At 38.0% G+C, this 21,297-nt stretch overlaps 2 protein-coding genes across 2 annotated transcripts in view; one reads left to right on the plus strand and one right to left on the minus strand.

The window, feature by feature from the left end:
• trappc9 (trafficking protein particle complex subunit 9) overlaps window positions 1-10,393 on the minus strand; it is an 845,084-nt gene extending 834,691 nt beyond the window's left edge. The window contains exons 1-2 of the mRNA XM_028818061.2: window positions 10,300-10,393; window positions 5,288-5,888 (exon numbers count right to left, since the gene is read on the minus strand). Of these exons, the coding sequence (XP_028673894.2) occupies window positions 5,288-5,871 (584 nt within the window). The 5' untranslated portion in view covers window positions 5,872-5,888; window positions 10,300-10,393. The remainder of the gene's footprint in view (window positions 1-5,287; window positions 5,889-10,299) is intronic.
• A 1,469-nt stretch (window positions 10,394-11,862) lies between these two features.
• Window positions 11,863-17,437, plus strand: chrac1 (chromatin accessibility complex subunit 1). The gene is made up of 3 exons (XM_028818062.2): window positions 11,863-12,102; window positions 12,985-13,111; window positions 16,071-17,437. Exons 1-3 carry the CDS (start codon window positions 11,935-11,937, stop codon window positions 16,151-16,153), a joined length of 378 nt encoding a protein of 125 aa, XP_028673895.1. The 5' UTR covers window positions 11,863-11,934; the 3' UTR covers window positions 16,154-17,437.
• Window positions 17,438-21,297: the final 3,860 nt, after the last annotated feature.

Raw genomic sequence — 21,297 nt, forward strand, 5'->3', positions numbered from 1 at the left:
TGCACTTTACCCAGTATGGCGACCCAACACACACCATGAATTCTCACTCAACCTACCCTGAACATAATTAAATGCTAAGCTCATTGCTGACACAGTGAGAGAGAAAGAGGCTCACCAACAGAAGTCAGTGAGTGCATCTGTTTTTTCGCATCTTGGGAGTCACACCAGAATTAGCATCGGCTGGAACTGCGCCAAGCACTCAGTCATTCATTTGCCTCCATGTGTAGGGGAAGGAGTACTGGGATAAAGAAATTTTCCTACTGCAAAATACATGACCTTTCACATTTATAATATACAGATTTATTGCCTTAATCTGACTTTTGCCAATATAAGATCCAACCAAGTAGTTATAAGGAAAATGAACATTACTTGTTTATTACTAAGTAACTGTTCTTTTTTTGCTTGTGTAAAAGTTACTTATTAAATCTGTTACCTTCTCTTTAAAATATTCCATTGTATATACAGCTAACATCCATTTGGGCAACATCCAACCACATATATACGTCCATAATCCCATGAGGTTATAACAGAGGTCAGGAATCTCAATTGGACAGCGGATGTCACTGGACATAGCAAATAAGATTCCCACACGCAACAGGTGTATCTCAGGTCTCTTGTATAAAAAAAGATAGAAAGTACAATACTGGCAGCTCTATCATTATTTTATTGTAAACTTTGTCTACTTACAAAAAACACAAAATTACCACATAACAGTGAATGCTTTGATTCATGGAGCATCCCTCATAGTTTTTCTAAGTACGTATATAAAATATGGTGTTCAGACAATGTCCAAATCACATAATGTCCTATTTTACAGAATGTACAGTATCGTGGACACTGAGCAGCACGTACCTTTATTACCTTTTTGTGACTGTTGCCTAATTAATGCCTAACCATTTAGTATGGAAACATTATTATGTTAGTTATGTCTTTATTAATTTAGGATTATATATAATAATTTCTGCAAGGGTATACAGAAAGCGTACTAAATGGGAGGAATGTGTGTTCACACAGTTTCCATTTCCCTCTATAGAATGAAGAAAAATCAACCAAAACAAAGATGGCATCACTTCTGCCCCATCTCCAACTCCAAATATTCCACCAGAATGAAAAGGACTGAGAAACTTCCACCAGCTGTCATTTGAGCAGATGAGCTTTGACTTCTATACACTCTGGCTATTCTCTATCACACCACTAACACCAGTGCTCTAGGTGAGCTGCTTTGGTGTGTCCTTGTAATCCAGCTGATACAGTATATGGCTGACCACCAGCAGTTACCACAATGCAAAATGTACAGCCTGGGATAAATACTGGTATGATTCAATGACAATTCAACTTGTGAGATGCAACTGTGCTTTATTAGAATATAACTAGTAACACATATAGCAAAGTGTGAAGAAGCACTGTATAGTGTTTCACATTTGGACTTGCCACACTGCTGTTCAAATAAAAGATACAGTATTAAAATAAAGAAGATAAGATAAAGAATCATTAAGGAATCATGTTTGTTTTATTTAAATCCATTGAAAGATACAAAAAAAGGTCATATTTAATCCAAAACAAATTACTAAAAGTGGATCAGTCTGAAAAAATACTAAGTAAACAATGAAATATACCGTTTAGGGCATTGTTATGATCCATGTACATATATGTATATGAAGTACACATATATGTTCATTGGTATATCTACAAAAGACAGTTATCTGGGTATTGGCAAAAACGGACAAATGATAAGCAAGCTCTGCTAGCGCAAACCTTTTCTTTTTTAAATAAAACCTGAAATTCAAATGACTTTAATGGAAGTGCTTAGCTTGTGCCTTTCATTTCCAAAAGCATTTAAAAGTCACCATTACCTCTAGCTTTTTGCTTTACTTTTGACTCTTTTTTTTAATATACTTTACTCACCCCCATGACGTCTGAGATTTTGCTCATGCTGCCACTCTAATATAAAATGTGTTGCCCTATTTAGTCTGAATACCCAATTCATAGTTTTAATTTTGCAGGAGTTTAATGCATTCAAAGTCACAATGCTACTAACACAACTTCTACATCTAAAACAAAGACTGCATACAGTATACACTATACTGTAGAAGAGTAGTGTTTGTCAGTTCAGACCTTAGTAGCTCATCATGCCAGCTGCATAATTCTTTAAATTTACTCATTAAGCACTGAGCAGTAAGCAGAATTTAGCTGAACAGAGTTGTAAGCACATCTCACCACTTTTACAATTCCTTCAAAATTGAATTTAAAATACTGTTGAATATATATATATATATATAAAGCTCTGCATAATCTTTACCCTCCTTACATTTTTGAGTGCCTGTATCCTTATTTCAAGTCATAGTCTTGGATCCTTAAACACTAGCTTGCTCATTAATACAAGTGCTAAGCAGAAAAGATGTGGCAAGGTAGTCTTTGCTGTTAATCACCAAATGGTTTACCAACAGCAGTACATCAGGTTAATATCATGGGACATTAAAAAAAAATACTAAAACCCGTTTGTTTTAATTTGGCATTTTCATAGATGCCTTTTGTGTGCCAGTTACAACAGATAATATATACTGCAACATCATATACTGTACTTTGTAGATTGGCAATCATTGGTAAACTCTACAGTTCTGTTTTCCAGTTTTCTAAAGTGGTGTCTTTCTTCACTGCCTTCTGATCAAAGTACTCTGGAGCCGAATGTGATATTGCAAGAAATGTGGACATGCCAACCTTTGGCAAGACTCACTGTATCTAGTCTTCTGCTGGAGTACAATATATCAATAATGAATTACATTTATGTTTACAGTATTAGAATGACCGCTGGAACCTGGATAGACTTTTGGATTTGAAACTCCTACAGGTTATTTCCTCCCGCATCTTCCCTGGTTATCGGACAATCAGACTTACAATTATAATCACTGGAGACTTAAAAAATGAGTTCAGCAATTCAATCAATCTACAATTACCTCTACGGTTTTTACTTGTTTATCTGTATTTTGCATACACTGTTTATGATTTTGTGTATTTTACTTATTTATTAAATTTTTGCAATTGTAATTTTTTTAACTGTTTGTATGAAAATGTGCTACAGAAATAAATGATGTTGTTGTGGTGTCACCATTTTCTCAGTTTAAGCTCAACAAAAAAAAAAAGTAAAGAATCTGATACCTAATCTGGTAAATAGATGAAGTCAGCCAAATTGCAGTAGGCAAGAAAGAAAAGCAAATTTGGCTGGAAACATTTTATGATGTATTTCAAATTTCAACATATAGTTCTGTCTAGAACGGAAGAGACTGTATAGGGACCTAACACAGGTTTTCTGATTTCTCAAAGGAATTAATAAATGAGATTGAACTGAAACCTTTCAATTTCAGGGTGAATCACATACTCAAGAACACCAGATGAAATTATAGGGAATTGCATTTGAGGCTGAAGCCAGAAAGCACTTCTTTAATCAAAGGGTTTTGGGAATCTAGAGCAAACTACGAAGACACATAGTTAAAGCAAAAAACTTGGCAACCTTTAAAAAGTAATATCTGGATGAGATATTAGGACAGCTTAGCTAAACAAACAAGCTTGATGGACTAAATGGCCTCCTCTCATTTGTCAAATTTCCTATGTTCTTATTTTCTCAGGCAACAAAAATCAGAAGGCATGATGGACTGTTGGGACAATGAATTTCTAGATCAGAACTTTAATAAAAAAAAAAGATCAGAGCTTTTTTTTATATCCATGTTTTACAACTGGAGTACAGAAAGCTTATGTGACTTGTCCAAGATCACAAGGTCAGTTAGAGGTAGGAACTAAACTCGCATTCTTGTGATTTACAGACCATTATGCCACACTACCTGTTAAACCGTTTTCTACAGAAACAACATGTTTCTCTGGTTGTTCACATAATACTGCAGATGGTGTGGCCTGCAGCATCTCATTTATCCCTGTGTGTACTCTGCATTGTTAGGGAATTTAACCGGAGAAAAACCTCAGACACGAAGGTTTGATTTTTGGTCCTGCAATTGAGAATTCTTAAAAGTCATGTTGGAATTTCTCTTGTTTCTCTGCATCTTCAGACAAAAAGAAGAGGCAATGCTACAGACTTTTGGCTATGAACCAAGAAACATATTCAATAAAACATCAAAGGTTTCTTGTATGGGGTAAGTGCTAAAGCAGATGGGTCAACTATATGGATTTCACTACAGGGTAGTTGGACTACAGCTCACCTTTTTGCACCCAATAACAAACTCACAGGACAGTATGGAAGAAAAAAAAAAGAGACATAAAGAAGGAGAATAACATGAACATAAGCAAAGTGTCATGAAATTAAAATGAAACAGGTGAGATTGTTCCGTCACAGTTAGTAGCATGCATTTGTAAATCATAAAAGTGAACCTAACAAATCCAGAATGGTTTAATATTTACTTTTAATACATCAGTACCAAAATATTAAGGGGTAACAAAAACTTCTATTTAAATTTAGCTGCAATTTCTATATAAAGTATTCACCTCCTTGGAAGTTTTCAGCTTTTATTATTATACCACACTAAATCACAATGTACTTAATACTCTTTTATGTCAAGGTGAAAACAGATCTCTGCAAAGCGATCTAAATTAGTTACAAATATAAAACACAAAATAATTGATTGCCTGTGGTGGGTTGGCACCCTGCCCGGGATTGGTTCCTGCCTTGTGCCCTGTGTTGGCTGGGATTGGCTCCAGCAGACCCCCGTGATCCTGTGTTCGGATTCAGCAGGTTGGAAAATGGATGGATGGATAATTGATTGCATAAGCATATGTGATACACCAAAATTATCACTGTTGTAGCCAACTGGATACAGAAGTCACAGGATCACCCGTCAATTGATTGTAGTATAAATGCATCTGTATCTGGAAAGCCACATTAAATCCATTGTGATTCAATGTTGTATAATAACAAAATATGAAAACTTCCAAAAGGATTAAATAAAGGGGGAGTACTTTTGTTAAGGTAAAAAACAATAAGCAATTCTACATTCTTCAAGGAATATTTTAGTGTTTAGTATGCACTTTTCACAGAGTCGTTTTCTTCTTTACAATTCCAAAGCAATCTGATAAATTAGTAGAGCTAGAAATTACATATAAAGTGACCAGGTATATTACAAATATTATTTATTGTGTACTTTGTTATTTTAATTTATCAACTTTTGCTTCTATTCTAAAACTGTTAAGGGACCTTTTATGTAAGATCAATGCCAAAGTTATACCTAACTTGTAGTCTTCTTTCCTTTATTTTAAGAACTAAATTTCTTTAATTTGGACTCACCTACTATCTGTATCCAGCCCTACAAAATCTTTCTTTTCGAAGGGTACACACAGCAAAGGGATCTTATCACCAGACTTGTCTGTGGTCCTATCCAGGCGTTTAGACTCCAGCACAATAAAAAGTGACTCAATGAAATCCTCCACTCTCTTCTCCATCTCTTTGCACTCCTCATAGTTAGGGTAAAAAGCCACATCCGTACGGGTCTGTTCTGCGATTTCTCCATGTAGACCAAATACTAAAAGTCTGGAATCATACAGAGTGGAACCAAACACCTCTTTCTGATTATGATAACGCTCAGCAGTCTGAGGCCAGTCTTTGGCCTGGACACATTCTGTTACTGCAATTAGCCCCACTACTTTGCGATGAGTCTGGAAATCTCCCCATTCATTGTTCTCTGGAGGATAGTGGTGCCGGTAGCGGATATAAAGGACCCTCTGAGAGTCACGAACATTGATTTGGTTGATAGATGCAATTCGTTTGTAAATCTTGAAGAAGTGTTCCTCTGGCACAATCCCCACAGGTTGCACCACAACAAGAAGAGTCTGGTGATCCTCAGCACATTGCATGTAATCAGGAATACTCATCTTCCAAATTCTATAGCCTAAAAAAGTTCAAAACACAGATAGTGTTATTTGTGAGGGATATTTAAATGAAAACTATACTTTCAAAAAATCAGTGTTATTCACATAAAAACCCCTTTTACACAAATTAACATTTAATGGATCTCATACTCTGAAACACTGTAAACATTATAACTCTGCAAATTAATTTACACAAACTTGTTTGCAATATGATATATTCACTGCACTAACCTCAGGTACCATGTCACTGTCCCATTTGAGATTCCAACTGAGACCACCTCCAAAAAAGTTATTCATTTAATGAAATTAATAGTGCTTTGCAAAAGTATTCATGTTTACTGTTCTCTCGATTTCAAAAGATACATACATATTTTCCACCAATAAGTATTTTTACTAACTGCCTAATTCTTTAAACCGTTTATTTTTAAAGCCAAAGTAAATTATTTGTTAAATGTAAATGTATATTTCTAAAACACTTGTCCCATAACTATTCAATCCCAACAAATCAGTATTTAGTAAGACCTTCTTTTACTGTAGTAACAGCTTTAACGCTTTTGCGGAAAGCATGAACCACTTTTGCATTGCTCAGGTGTGATTCTGACCCGTTCTTCCTGGCAGATCATTCAGGTTGGTTGGATGATCCTTCTGGACTGCAGTTCTCAAAGAATAATTGGGTTTGGATTAGGAAGATGAATAAACCATTGTAGGAGATTCCTTTTTTTTTTCCAAGCCATTAAACTGCTGCCTTGGCCTTGAGATCGTTGTGTTACTGGAACGTGAACCATCTCCCAAGCTCCAGTTTCTCAGCTGAATGGAGCAAGTTCTCCTCCAGTTCTTCACTGTATTTACTACCATCCATTCTTTTACCAATCATAACAAGATTGCCAGTCCCTGTGGACAAAAGGCATCCCCAAAGCATCCCCACCACACCAGACTATAGGGAACAATGTGTTTGAGGCAAAGGAAGTGTTGAGTCTGCACTATACATAGCACTCTAAACTTGGAAAAAAATGCTATATTGGTTTTATCGGACCACAAAATCTTTTCCCATATCCTAGCTTGGGTCCCTTTCATACATTGTGGCAAAAAGCAAACATTTTTTATAATTATTCCCAAGTCATAACTTCTATCTTGCCACCTCCCAAACAGACCACTATTATGGAGACCTGTTGAAACTGCAGATTAAATGATTTCAGCAGCTGACTTCTGCAGTTCCTTCAAAGTGATAGGGGGCTTCTTTGTGACTTCCCTTCACAGTATACATCTTGGTTGGGTGGTACGTTTTGATGGACAACCTTCTTTACACAGTGTTGATTGGGAGGATGTGTTTGACACAACTTCTACTTCCTGATAATGGATTCAATAGTATTCACTGGGACATCCAAGCACTTTTTGTACCCGTTTCCCAACTTATGGATTGTATCACTTGTCTCTTACTTCTGTGGTCTGCTCTTTTCTATTCATTGTTGCGGTCGCTAATGGCCCCTACACAGACTAAATATTATATCCAGAAAATATGACCACTACTCTGATTGTTCGCTGGTAGAAACAAATTATTCAGTTAGGTTCAAATGAGAGAAATGTGTGTCTTATTGGGAAACACTTTGCACTTTGGAGCTTAAAGGGTCTGAATACTTATGCAAGCAGCATTTTTTGACTTTTTTTTTTTTTTAAATAAACTTTTAAGAAATTACAGACTTTGGCTATATAAGTAAACTATTAGAACATGTAGGTTGTCAATAAAAAGACTTACTGAAGGAATTTGAGTATGTATATTTTTAAGTCTTCACAATCGTGATGACTTTCAAAGGAATTAATTAAAGGCTACCAACATGTTATCTGCCCTAATCCTGCTAGAACGCCTCTCTGCCTTTGACATAGTCAACTACCAGATCCACCTTGCCACCCTCTCAAACCTTGACATCACTGGGACTGCCCTCGGGTGATCGGAGTTCCAGCTCTTGACAGAACCAGTTGTAGAATTTTTGCTGCCCCAGGTAAAGGTGGAAATATCGTGCCCAGGCAATTACTATACATACTATGGCATATCATAGAATGGTTTACTCTGGTGTTTTGTACAAGTCACACATAGATGTTAAATGATATAGCAAAACTGGGATTCATGCCAGTAGTACATGGATGTCATATTGAATAACTGTGTCGAGATTGGGTCACATGAAAAGGATTAGGGGGTGGGCAGTGGTGGAGAAAATCAAAGGCTGGGCATCAAAAATCATCTAAAGCCACATCCTACCATCTAGTATACTTAACATCCGCCTAGTTCATCTATATAGTAGAGCCAGCTCTGTCTCTTGGACAGATTGTACTGTGTGTCCTGGTGAGGAGAGATGCCAAGTGTACACCAAGCAAGAACCGGGGTATTCTGAGGATCAGTGCTCGGCATTTTCTTCTTCTCTCTATATGCCCTATCATCCTCTCCCATGGTTTCTCTGTCCAGTGCTATGCTAGTGACCTGCAGGTTCACCCTTCATTCCCTCTGGAGGACCACATGGTATCAGCTAGTATCTCTGCATGTTTCACTGATATTGCAACGTGAATGAAGGAATACCATTTCCAGCTCAACTTGGCAAAGACAGACCTTCATGTTATCAGATCTTGTCCATGTATGGAGCTCCCCATTTCTGTTCATCCTGGCTCGTTTTCACTAACATCTGCCAAGTCGGTTAAGTCTGTTGGCGTGGTAATTGATGACCAGCTGTCCCTCACTGACCATGTTGCAACAGTAACTGGGTCTTGCAGATTCGCTCTATACAACATCAGCAAGATCAGACAGTATCTGAAAGAGTATGCAGCAGCAACTCCTGCTCCATGCTTTGGCCTTATCACATATGGACAGCGGCAACCTTCTACCGGCGGGAGTACCGGCATGCATCACCATGCCACTGTAGACGATTCAAAATGCAGAAACATGTCTGGTATTTAACCAGCTGAGAAGCAGCACACATCACTCCTGTTTTCAGATCACTACAGTGGCTCCCTGTAGAGGCAAATATTACATTCAAATCCTTGATGCTTGATTACAAAATAGTCAAAGGGTCAGCACCTATATATATGAAGACACTTGTGAAATCCTAAGCTCCTTCTCAACCACTCAGGAATGCTGATGAATGAAATCTGGTCAAGGCCACTCTGCGTGACATCAACCCTCAATCCAGACTCTTTTCATATGAAGCTCTTAGATAGCAGAATAAGCAGCCCACTTCAAATCAAAATTCGGACTTCCTCGATGTGTTTAAGAAGTGTTTGAAAAATCTCTTGTTTGGTGAATTTCTGTCTAATTGATAATGGCTTTCATTGGTTTTATTATACAGAATATGACTTACATAGCACACTATATCTGAACACTGATTTTTTTGTCTAATTGATAATGGCTTTGATTGGATTTATTATACAGAGTATAACTTGTAGCACACTATATCTGAACACTTAATTTCTGTCTAATTCATAACGGCTTTGATAGTTCCTTGTAAATAAGAAAGTGCAATTAGCTTGTATTGTTCTGAGCTCTTCACTTGCTGTGATCAGTTTTGTACCCATGTCTTGTAACACGTGTTAGCAAATATTCCCCCAGACTGATGTTTACTCAATTAAGTTGACCTCTTTCGTAAGTTGCTTTGGATAAAGGCGTCTATACATTCATGCATACATACATACATACATGTAAACACTTTTGCAAGGCACTATACGTTGAGTTGTTGTTCCCACCGCCGCTCTGCTGGACTGCGATGATGAATCTGATTAAGAAAGTTATAACTGAAACGCACTAACATGCTTATTAAATAATTAACAAAAAATGCGATCACCTTGACACCCGTTAAGCCATTTAAACAAACAATGCCTCATAAAGAATAAATCTTCACAACTGAATTGGGCTTTGGTGATATTTGAAAAATGTGATCCCTGATAAAGCATTTAAGTGATGCCCGACAAGAAATAAGTTTGACAATAGCGACGGTCTAAATCCTCGCACTGGTAATTGTGCTAGAAAACTGAGATTGTTAAACCTAGAAATGACAGTTTAATGATATTAAAATACACTGTTATGGTAAAAAAAATGTCAAGATTAAATGATGGACTGTCTCCTAAATAAAACCGAATATTGACTTTCCTCTGTATTAAAATGTTCTAATTAAAAAATAATGTGTGCTTATTACATGAACATGTAAAATGTAATATCAGATAAACTGACAAATATCTTAAACCTCTTGTCTCCAAACTATCAACCAAATGAAAGCACCAAGAAGTTTGCTCTAAGCACTATACTATGCAGCTTAATTCATAAATTGAGATCAGTATCCTAAATTGTTTAGACTTTTTCCAGTCGTGTGATTTAAATGTTTTAAAACACGCATTGGTCAGAATCTGTGATGAAGCGTATCTATATTTAACAAAGTCAGAAAAAACACTTACATTCAGACGTATTCACATTCACAGAGCACGAATTCAGTCGGACGTTTAAGCTTCAATGGTAACACTGATTTCCTGCTTCCCTTTTGACAGTACCAACTATATACACAGGAGGAGGCTTTGGGGCTTCAAATTTAAAGCAAAACCCAATCAAATAATTTATTTCTCTTGGAAGATGTCATAGATACATTTTAAACACCGGTTTACTTATCTTGTATATCTTTTCATTAAAAAGGTTATCACCTTTACGAGCTCTCGCCTTCACACTAAAATAGTTTGTTCCAATTTCTATACGTAATAATGTAGTCCCTTAATGGAAGTGACCAATGTGAGCCTATTTTAGGGGTGTTTACAAACTAAATAAGCATTTTAAACTAAACTTTACGGGAGACGAATTGAAACATTATTATAAATATTCAGTATTGTCTATAAACATATTATTATTCATTTAATTAATAATAAAAACATTAACTTCATTCAAAGTGTACCACAAGACGTGGTAGTGTCTTCTGGCACATTTCCTTCCATGCGGCTGTCAGAAAAATTGTAAACATACTCGCGTGGGGCTCAAATGTTTTGGTGCGGTATTTATCATTATGGGACGCTTTCAAACGACTTTATAATGAAGAAGACACGTTGCATGCATAATTATAAATGAAAACATTCAAAAGGTTAATGTGCATATTTGTACGATTACTGACATCAGTGACGAGAGGCAAGCTTTGTCAATAAATTGATTTTATGCAATTATTTTACAATTTATCAATTTTTAAACACTGTGATAATGATGAATTCTATACAACAGATGTCCTCAATCTCGGTTCTGTACTATGTCCAGGCATTTTTAAATATAATTAGCTATTGCGGGATATTAAACCTATGCGTCTACTCATTTTAATACCGCGATTACTTTTCTATAGAAACCAACCCACCCATCGGGACTATATTCAGAAAACCTCTTTGATAAACCATTGCGTTAAATGTAATGCTTCTTTACCTGGGGGAACAGCTTTTAATTTACTGGTCAGGACAAAAGTTCGCACTGAACGGACTCCGAAATATAGACTAAAGACCCCTATTGTAAGGAGTACTTGACTTTTCATAGATCCTAAGGACTAATGCGACAATAATTCTAATAAGAAATATCCATACTGAACTTTTCACTACTCCTATACAGGCATGTTTAATTCTATTTTGAATTCACATTTCTATGGACCCAATTTGTCCTAAAATTAGAACGTAGCCCGATTAAGAAAGAGAAGTCAATGTCATCGTCCGGGAACACTCTGCGATTTTGATTTAGGGAGAAAAAATGAGCCGATCGAGTATCACCAATTCGATTTATGTTTTATTTGCTCATATACACAATAGCTAACTACCATGAGTTAGATAAATTGATTAAAATTCCAGAAACAGTTTGTTTTTCATTAAAATACACAGTCTTTCTTGTGTCGAATACTGTACACGCAACTTGCTAGATACTGACAGGAAGAAACTTCCTCGCGAACTGAATCCTGGGAATTATAGTTCTTTTTATATAACCGTACAGTAGCTTTCCAAGTCAGTAGTGTATCTCGGAACGCTAACTCCCATGCTGCTTTGCCCGATTTAGTCACATAACTTTATTTGAAGGATTGCATGCTGCTCCTAAAGATGGCGAGTAGCGTAGTAGAAGAAAAGTTGTTGGAAAATGCGGGTAGTCGACAGGTTTCTCTCCCGATTTCTCGTGTTAAACTGATCATGAAGAGCTCCCCGGACGTTTCCAGCATAAACCAGGATGCCCTCTTCTTAACCGCAAAGGCAACAGTAAGGACAGGAGTAGATACTTCTTTGGCAATGTATTAGTTATTCCTTCGCGGACCTCGAGAGTCATTTAAGCAAATTTAAGTGCAAAAAATGCATACATATATAGCACATATCTAGTGTATGTGTAGTGTGTCCACACGTTAATTGAGTGAGCTTTACTATTAGACAAAATTAATTTGAACGGCATACAAATACAAAGTTGCGGCGGTGCAAAAAATGTTACCTCGAAAATAACCAGGGTATAGAATTCTTACAGTGGCACATGGAGGTCCTAAATTTAAGCCTTTGGACCAGCTTACAGGAATTGATCTTTATTTCGTATAATGTCTTTTACAGAATACACAATATCAGCAAGATTTGTCAAATGATTCGCAGTATTTGGGTGAATAGCCATTGTGTGTATTTTAAATGCATAAATGTTGCTAAATAGGCAGAATATTTCATTCTTTGGATACAATGCGTAGATTTATGCGGGTTTAGTGTTATACTTAAATACGACTTTGGTTACAGTTATATTAGATGATCATTTTTTGGTACACTAAAATACATAGCAGGTGCATCACTGTACTCTTCCTTCTAGCTCTCAAGAAACAGAAGTAACAGATTTTCTCAAACCCCTTATTCTTTTAAAAAACATATACAGTGGAGTTTGGAATGACAATCTTTAGCACCCTCATGTTTAGCATCCAAATTTGTTGGATAGAAATTATTGTCCCAGAGGGAATTCATTTGTTAGATGTCTTAAATATAGAGTGTAATATGAGATAGTATATTGTTTCTTTGGAACTACACTTTCTTTTGATTCAGTTTAGCGCCATTTCTTTTGTGTATGAGCAGCCTGTATGAAAGTCATTGATCTTAAAATGTGCTTGTTTTTTACAGGAACTTTTTGTTCAGTACTTGGCCTCGTATTCTTATAAAAAAGGCACCGGGAAAGAGAAAAAAACTTTAATCTATAGTGACCTCGCCAAGGCAGCAGAAGAATCGGAACAATTTCAGTTCCTTTCAGGTGAGTATATTTAATTAATATGCTGCGTAGTGTAAATGTTTATTTTTTTTAAGGAACATCAATGTATCTGTATTAAAGAATAATGTGACAGAGTGCCTTTAATGTGTTGTAATAAATGCCAGTACTTTTTGTTTCTCCCCTATAGATATATACAGGCAGTATTAAACTAAGAATTATTTTAAGATAAGTAATTCTGAAAGTATGTACTGAATTGTAAAGGAAATATTATGATGAATATGGCCTAATTCAATCAATGTGCATGCATCAGACATTTTACCGTAGACTTTTTAAAAGATACTACTGTGGTGAGCATGACAGTTTTATATTGAAATAAATGTTCAAAGTAAATAAACTGGGGGAAACTGGTTACATTTCCAGTAAAGTATAGTCAGTCATTTAGGTGTCCTGTTCTCATTTCACTTTCACTTTGTTTTCTCTGGAAACAAAGTCAGTGCACAATCATCAATGTGTCCAATATTTTGTCTTATTTCAATTTCAGTCTTATGTAGGTATATTTCAAAAGTATTGCTGTAGGGCTGCATCAGTGTGCATCTGCAAAGGAAAAAAAATTAAATGTTATTTGCACTCTAAAAAAGAAATAAGTTGTGTCTTTTAATTTTTTCCTTTTTAGCCTGGAAATAACCTTTAACCTTTATTTCAAAGATATAACTAGTTAAGTAATGTTTGAATAATAGTGAAATATCAAAGGTATTCACAAAAAAGGTCTAAGCAGACGAGGACATGTAGATATGTTTAAATTATTGTGCTGCCTGCATTTTCAAAGGTTTTGGTCATGGTAGCCCTCTGTTTTTGATGTTTCATTTATTTGTACTGTACTGTATTAGTTAAACAAAATATTTATCATAGGAATGTCACTGTATTATATACAGGTTCTGCTGCTCAACTGGTATTGTATTTATCAGTAATTTCTTAACTTCTAGTTCTAACTGGTTTAGAGCTCTTCTTAGCACTTCATGTAGCATCCACACATTTAATTTGGCATTTATTATATATAAGATTTCTTTTTATACAGTTATCCATGTATTAACTCCTAGTTTCTGCACAACGTTGACTGCCCTTTTAGTGATAATTTTTTTAATCTCTGCAACAGTTAAGCACATCACAGAAAGAAAACGAGTGTTTTGAAAATTACATGCATTTAGGGAGTCATTGGCAGTGAATTAGTAACAGTCCCATACTGTTCTGCTTCACATATTAATTTAATGTTATATATTGCATTATGGAGTGAGAATTTTCTTTTAAATTGACAGAATTAACGACTTAAATGGCATTCAGTCAAACGTAGCAGGCTCTTAAATCATGTGGATTGTTTTGTAAGTTGGTGCTCATAGTTCTGGGAGAGACAGAAATACTGGGTGAAAATAAATATCCAAGAGCTCACATCGATAATAATATAAATTGGAATATTAATGCAGAAATTATCTACTGTATTCTAAATGTGATCTGCACTTAGATCTTCTCCTTTAGCCCAAGACATGTTGTCTTTTTTGGTTACTGTGATCTGGTTTGTCATTGCTTCCAACTGTTACTTTTGCTGGTTTAGCGGTCTGACAAAAGTTTAATAAATACATAAATAACAGCTTATCAGATATAAAATTATTAGTGCTGATATACATTTGTTGATGAAGAAAGTCTTCCCAGCTGATTTAAGTCATTGATTACCTACAGCACATTTTTCTTCTGCATATTAGAAAGGATTGTGACTTTAAAGTACCACACAAACTGCTCCAGAAATTCCTTTCCTCTTCCCAGTATCAAAATATCACAGGCAGCGAAGTATTAGAGGTATAGGAACTATTTTCATAACTGTGGTGAAGGTGTCTAGGTGAAATCTTTGTAATTTCTTGCTTTGTTATGTAAATTTGACTATATACAATAAAAAAACAATAAAAATCGTATATGTAGAATTCTGAAAGAATTATGGCAAAGTGTTTTTTACTTGGGATTTGAAAGCCATATCTTGATGTGGTAATCTTGGAACAATATGAAGGGAAACATGTTCTTCTTGATTTTTTAATTTAAGTTTCTCTCTGGTTAAAGAGGAATTATTATAGGTAAGAATTGCAATATTTAAATGAGAAGTAATCATGTACTGCAGCTTACCTTTGTTTTATTTCATTGCTAAATTTTATTAAGAGTTACATGTAAAAAATCAGCAGGGTCGTATTAATTTTTGAAGAGATTTGAAGGATTTCCGTGTTGACAGTTTGTGAGATACTGTATGAAATACACCAATGTATTAGTAGGGTTTCATTTAAAATATCGTAAAGCTATACTTTCTATTTACAAGTGCAATTGTAGTTTGGTCACAACTTTGACTTCTGATTCTTCTTAAGCCAGCATCACACAAAATGATTTGTCAAGAGAGTTTCAGTTATAGACTTCATTCACACAATCCTAGTGTATTATGTGAAGCAGTGTTGGTATGCCTTCAGTCATAGAAGTGGGCTCCAGTGTGCCTGAGAGTTGACAACCAATGAGCACTTGACCAGGAGTATAATGCAGTGGCATGGAAAGAAGGAAACCGCTCTTCTGGACTCTGCATACTGAAGAGAGGCTCATCTATCTGTTGTGTTGTGTTTGTTTTAGAACAGCAAAATGGAAAAAGTAAAACTAGACTGAGACTGCAACTGAACTCACTGTAATGAAAATCAGTCGTATAACCACAGGCAGTGTGAGGTAGCATGTTAAGTGACTGTCAAAATGTGGTGAGCTTGTCATTCATGTGGTGAATCTGAAATTGTACTGAAAAGTCTAAGCAGTTGTGTAATTAGTTATTTCCTTCAGTTCCTAGTTGTGTAGCAATGAAATCCAGCAATTGCAACTGTGAAGTCTGGCATGCTGTCTGTAGCATGTAGAAGGCTGTCAGCCATATTCTCTTAGAGCCAACACTTTCTGTATTAATCTGACTTTTTATTTATTTGTTTTTCCTGCTCAGATATTCTTCCTCAAAAGATCTTGGCGAGCGAGTACCTGGCTTTGCTTGAAGAAGCACAAACAGATGGAGGAGAGAGTGATTAGAGAGTTCAAGTGTGTGTTACCTGGGAGGATTTTCTGTGGGTGGGAACTTGGGATGGCAGTGAGATTTGCTGTCTGTCAAAAGTCTTTCCAAAACTGTGGAATACTAAATGACATAAAATTCATAGTGGAGAAAACCAGAAGTTTTCTTTTTCCCTACAGATTACTCCTAATGAATGTATTAAAGCACTGTAGAAATGAATGCAGAATACAATGCCCCAATGTTTGTATATTTGAATTGCTTTGTATGATCATTTGTTAGGCCCAAGAGTACAAGATTATATTGTATGTATTTATTAAAAAGGAAAAATAAGTATTTTGATACTAGTCTGGTATTAAGTTTTTCATTTTTCTTTTATATTAGATTTTTGTTTTCAATTTCATCAGCAAGCTTTTCTTCTATTAAAATAGCCCTATTTAAAGTTACGTTATTATACTAACTATTCATCATTTGTCAAAAGGAGACCCTTTCTAATTTTCCAGCATGCACGAGTAATTATTTTACACATTCTGGAGTCTCATTTTGACATTCCATGTCCTACCTTTAAAAATCCATCCATCCATCTTCCAACCCGCTGAATCCGAACACAGGGTCACGGGGGTCTGCTGGAGCCAATCCCAGCCAACACAGGGCACAAGGCAGGAACCAATCCCGGGCAGGGTGCCAACCCACCGCAGGACACACACAAACACACCCACACACCAAGCACACACTAGGGACAATTTAGAATCACCAATCCACCTAACCTGCATGTCTTTGGACTGTGGGAGGAAACCGGAGCGCCCGGAGAAAACCCACGCAGACACTGGGAGAACATGCAAACTCCACGCAGGGAGGACCCGGGAATCGAACCCAGGTCCCCAGGTGTCCCAACTGCGAGGCAGCAGTGCTACCCACTGCGCCACCGTGCCGCCACCTTTAAAAATGCATTCTGCTAAAGAATTATATGGGATAAAATGATTCCATTTTTTGTTTTGTGACCTAAGAAGCTGTGGATTGGTAAAATTTTAATAGCACTTTTATTTTTGTTAATTTAGAGTGTTTTGGCATTTTTTGTTGTAGCCAACATTGATTTTGTAAAAGTACATTTACATCTAAAAGTTTAGGGCATTGAGTAAATGAGAATAGTTTACTCTAGACCAAAAAGCAAGACTTAAAAAAAATTGCCTCTCCATACATTTGGACTTAAAACTTATGTTTCAATATTTGTATTGTGGTGCAGAAGAAAACATGAAAAATTTGATTGTGTATATTTGTTAATATTTGTATCATTAAAGTCTTTTGTAAGTTTGTTAAAGAGTGAATTTTGTTTCTGGATTTCACAACTGTGTTTACATTTATTTGAGTATTTTACTTTATTTTAAAAATATGCAGACTCTGTGGACACAACAATTCAGAATTATAATTTCATAAATTAGAGACTATAAGATGTGCTTGTGATACCTAAGAGCAGTCAAATTTTATACAAGCTATTGTGAAGTGTTTGAATAGGTTTTACATTTTGCGATATGGAAATTAACTTTGTTATTTGTTTATTAAAACACAATAATTCACTTTAATAGAAATAAACATCATTTAGGTTCATATCATGAACGTTACTTGTGTATTTCATGATTTTTTTTAAGTCTCCATTGCACATGTAGACAGGATCAAAAATGCCATGGATTTTAAATCGAGGGTAAGTGAAGTTTAGATACAGACAATAAACATGCATATTAGATGTATCTGAACAAATGTTGCCACGTTAGTTTAGTTTGAAGCAAAAAGATGAATAGAGAATATTAAACCAACCGTGAGTTAGCATTTGAGGAAGATTATAGTCTGATCCTGCCATTGACTCTACTACACTATAAACTCCAATGGTAGCCATTTAAAGAAATGCTTAAATAACAAAAGGGGTACATTTTCAGTGGAAAAGACAACTAGTAGAGATTTGTTCTGCAATCTGCTTGTGCATTGAAGAAACATACATGCCAGTCTCACAGTAACGTTCCCAGTGTTTAGTTATAAAAGTTGTTTTCTTATTGGTTTGCCTAAATACACAGCACTCATAAATGGTTTCCATTCTGTTTTTGACTGCCTGCATTTAGAACCGTTCTAGGACCAGTTTGCAAGATTCAGTCCCATACTCCCTAACATTGAGCCACCATAGTTTATTATAAATGGTCAGTCGGTTATTTTCTAACCCGCTTAGTCCTGAACAGGGTCACGGGGGGTCTAATGGAATAAGAACATTGTTAGGCAACTGCATATCCCCTACTTTCATCATTTTTCTTCCCATTTTTTCATTACCTTTTTTCTGTTCATTTTATAGTTGATATGCATGAAAGTAAGTATTCATAAATGCATGATGTAAAATATTACAGCAAATATTATAAGAAAGACATGAATGTCTTTTGCAAACCTCAAGTCCGCAATCTTGGTGTTATCTTTGACAGTAACCTCTCTTTTGAGAAACATATTAATTCTGTAGTCAAGAGTTGGTTTTTCCCAAGAGCCAGCTTCTGTGGCCGAGGATCGGACCGCCAAGGTCCCCGCCTTCAGCCTCCACCCAACTCACACTGCACCTGACCTCCTTGGCCCCTCCCATAGGTGGTGAGCCCATGGGAAGGGGGACCCACGTTGCCTCTTCGGGCTGTGCCCGGCTGAGCCCCATGGGTGCAAGCCCGGCCACCAGGCACTCGCCATCGAGCCCCACCTCCAGGCCTGGCTCCAGAGGGGGGGCCCCAGTGACCCGCATCTGGGCAAGGGAAAACGTCGTCCAAAGTTTTTATTCATCATAGGAGGTTGTTTTGAACCGCACTTTGTCTCATCCCTCACCTAGGACCAGTTTGCCTTGGGTGGCCCTACCAGGGGCATAAAGCCCCGGACAACAGAGCTCCTAGGATCATTGGGACACGCAAACCCCTCCACCACGATAAGGTAGCGATAAGGTGGTCAAAAAACTCCTTGGTGGCAGGGCACTGGGGGTGGATGAGATACGCCCGAAGTTCCTCAAGGCTCTGGATGTTGTAGGACTGTCTTGGTTGACACGCTTCTGCAACATCGCATGGACATCAGGGACAGTGCCTCTGGATTGGCAGACCGGGGTGGTGGTCCCCCTCATTAAGAAAGGGGACCAGAGGGTGTGTTCCAACTACAGAGGGATCACACTCCTCAGCCTCCCTGGAAAAGTCTATTCGGGGGTTCTGGAGAGGAGGGTCCGTTGGATAGTTGAACCTCGGATTCAGGAGGAACAGTGTGGTTTTCGTCCTGGTCGCTGAACAGTGGACCAGCTCTGCACCCTTAGCAGAATCCTGGAGGGTGCATGGGAGTTCGCCCAACCAGTCTACATGTGTTTTGTGGACTTGGGGGTGCTCTGGGAGTATGGGGTACCGGACCTCCTGATAAGGGCTGTTCGGTCCCTGTACAACCAGTGTCAGAGCTTGGTCCGCATTGCCGGCAGTAAGTCGAACCCGTTTCCAGTGAGAGTTGGACTCCGCCAGGGCTGCCCTTTGTCACTGATTCTGTTCATAACTTTTATGGACAGAATTTCTAGGCGCAGCCAGGGTGTTGAGGGGGTCCGGTTTGGTGGACTCAGGATTGGGTCACTGCTTTTTGCAGAAGATGTTGTCCTGTTTGCTTCATCAGGCATTGATCTTCAGCTCTCTCTGGATCGGTTTGCAGCTGAGTGTGAAGCAACTGGGATGGGAATCAGCACCTCCAAATCCGAGACCATGGTCCTCAGCCGGAAAAGGGTGGAGTGCCCTCTCAGGGTTGGGAGCGAGATCCTGCCTCAATTGGAGGAGTTCAAGTATCTCGGGGTCTTGTTCACGAGTGAGGGAAGAATGGAGCATGAGATCGACAGGCGGATCGGTGCGGCGTCCTCGGTGATGCGGACTCTGCATCAGTCTGTCGTGGTGAAAAAGGAGCTGAGCCGTAAGGCAAAGCTCTCAATTTACCAGTCGATCTATGTTCCTACCCTCACCTATGGTCATGAGCTATGGGTAGTGACCGAAAGAACGAGATCGCGAATACAAGCGGCTGAAATGAGTTTCCTCCGCAGGGCGTCTGGGCTTTCCCTTAAAGATAGGGTGAGAAGCTCAGTCATCCGGGAGGGGCTCAGAGTAGAGCCGCTGCTCCTCCGCATTGAGAGGAGTCAGATGAGGTGGCTCGGGCATCTGATCAGGATGCCTCCTGGACGCCTCCCTGGTGAGGTGTTCCGGGCATGTCCAACCGGGAGGAGGCCCCGGGGAAGACCCAGGACACGCTGGAGGGACTATGTCTCCCAGCTGGCCTGGGAACGCCTCGGGATTCTCCCGGAAGAGCTAGAAGAAGTGGCCGGGGAGAGGGAAGTCTGGGTATCTCTGCTCAAGCTGCTGCTCCCCGCGACCCGACCTCGGATAAGTGGAAGAGGATGGATGGATGGATGGATGGATGGATGGAGAGTTGGTTTTTCCAGTTTCGTCTTTTGGGTAAGATCAAGCCTTTTTTATCTTCTAGAGATCTTGAGAAAGCTACTCATGCTTTTATCGCCTTGATTACTGCAACTCGCTGTATTCTGGGATTAGAAAATCCATGATACGCAGGTTACAGTTGGTCCAGAATGCTGCCGCTTGCGTTCTGGTTGGGGCAAGAAAGTCTGACTCTGTTTCTCCAATATTAGCTTCTTTACACTGGCAGCCTGTCAGTTTTCGAATTGATTTTAAAATCTTGTTGCTAGTTTTTAAATCTTTACACGGGCTTGCTCCTGACTATTTATCTGAATTGTGTGCTTTACACCAGCCATTCAGAGTGCTTAGATCTTCTGGTCAGTTGTCTCTTGTTGTCCCTTGTACCAAGTGTAAAACTAAGGGGGACAGGGCATTTGCAGCTGCTGCTTCTCGCCAGTGGAACTCTTTACCTCATTACATAAAGCGATGGGCACTCAGCAGGCTCCTATCAATTATGGAGAATCCACTGCATCCACTAAACAGTGTCATCTCCAGACAGAGGAGCAGCTTCAGCGACAGACTGCTGTCACCATCCTGCTCCACTGACAGACTGAGGAGATCATTCCTCCCCCAAACTATTCAACTCTTCAATTCCACCCGGGGGGGTAAACGTTAACATTATTCAAAGTTATTGTCTGTTTTTACCTGCATTGTTATCAGTCTTTAATTTAATA

Source organism: Erpetoichthys calabaricus, chromosome 13 (assembly GCF_900747795.2).
Source record: "Erpetoichthys calabaricus chromosome 13, fErpCal1.3, whole genome shotgun sequence".
In the NCBI taxonomy this organism is placed as follows: domain Eukaryota; kingdom Metazoa; phylum Chordata; class Cladistia; order Polypteriformes; family Polypteridae; genus Erpetoichthys; species Erpetoichthys calabaricus.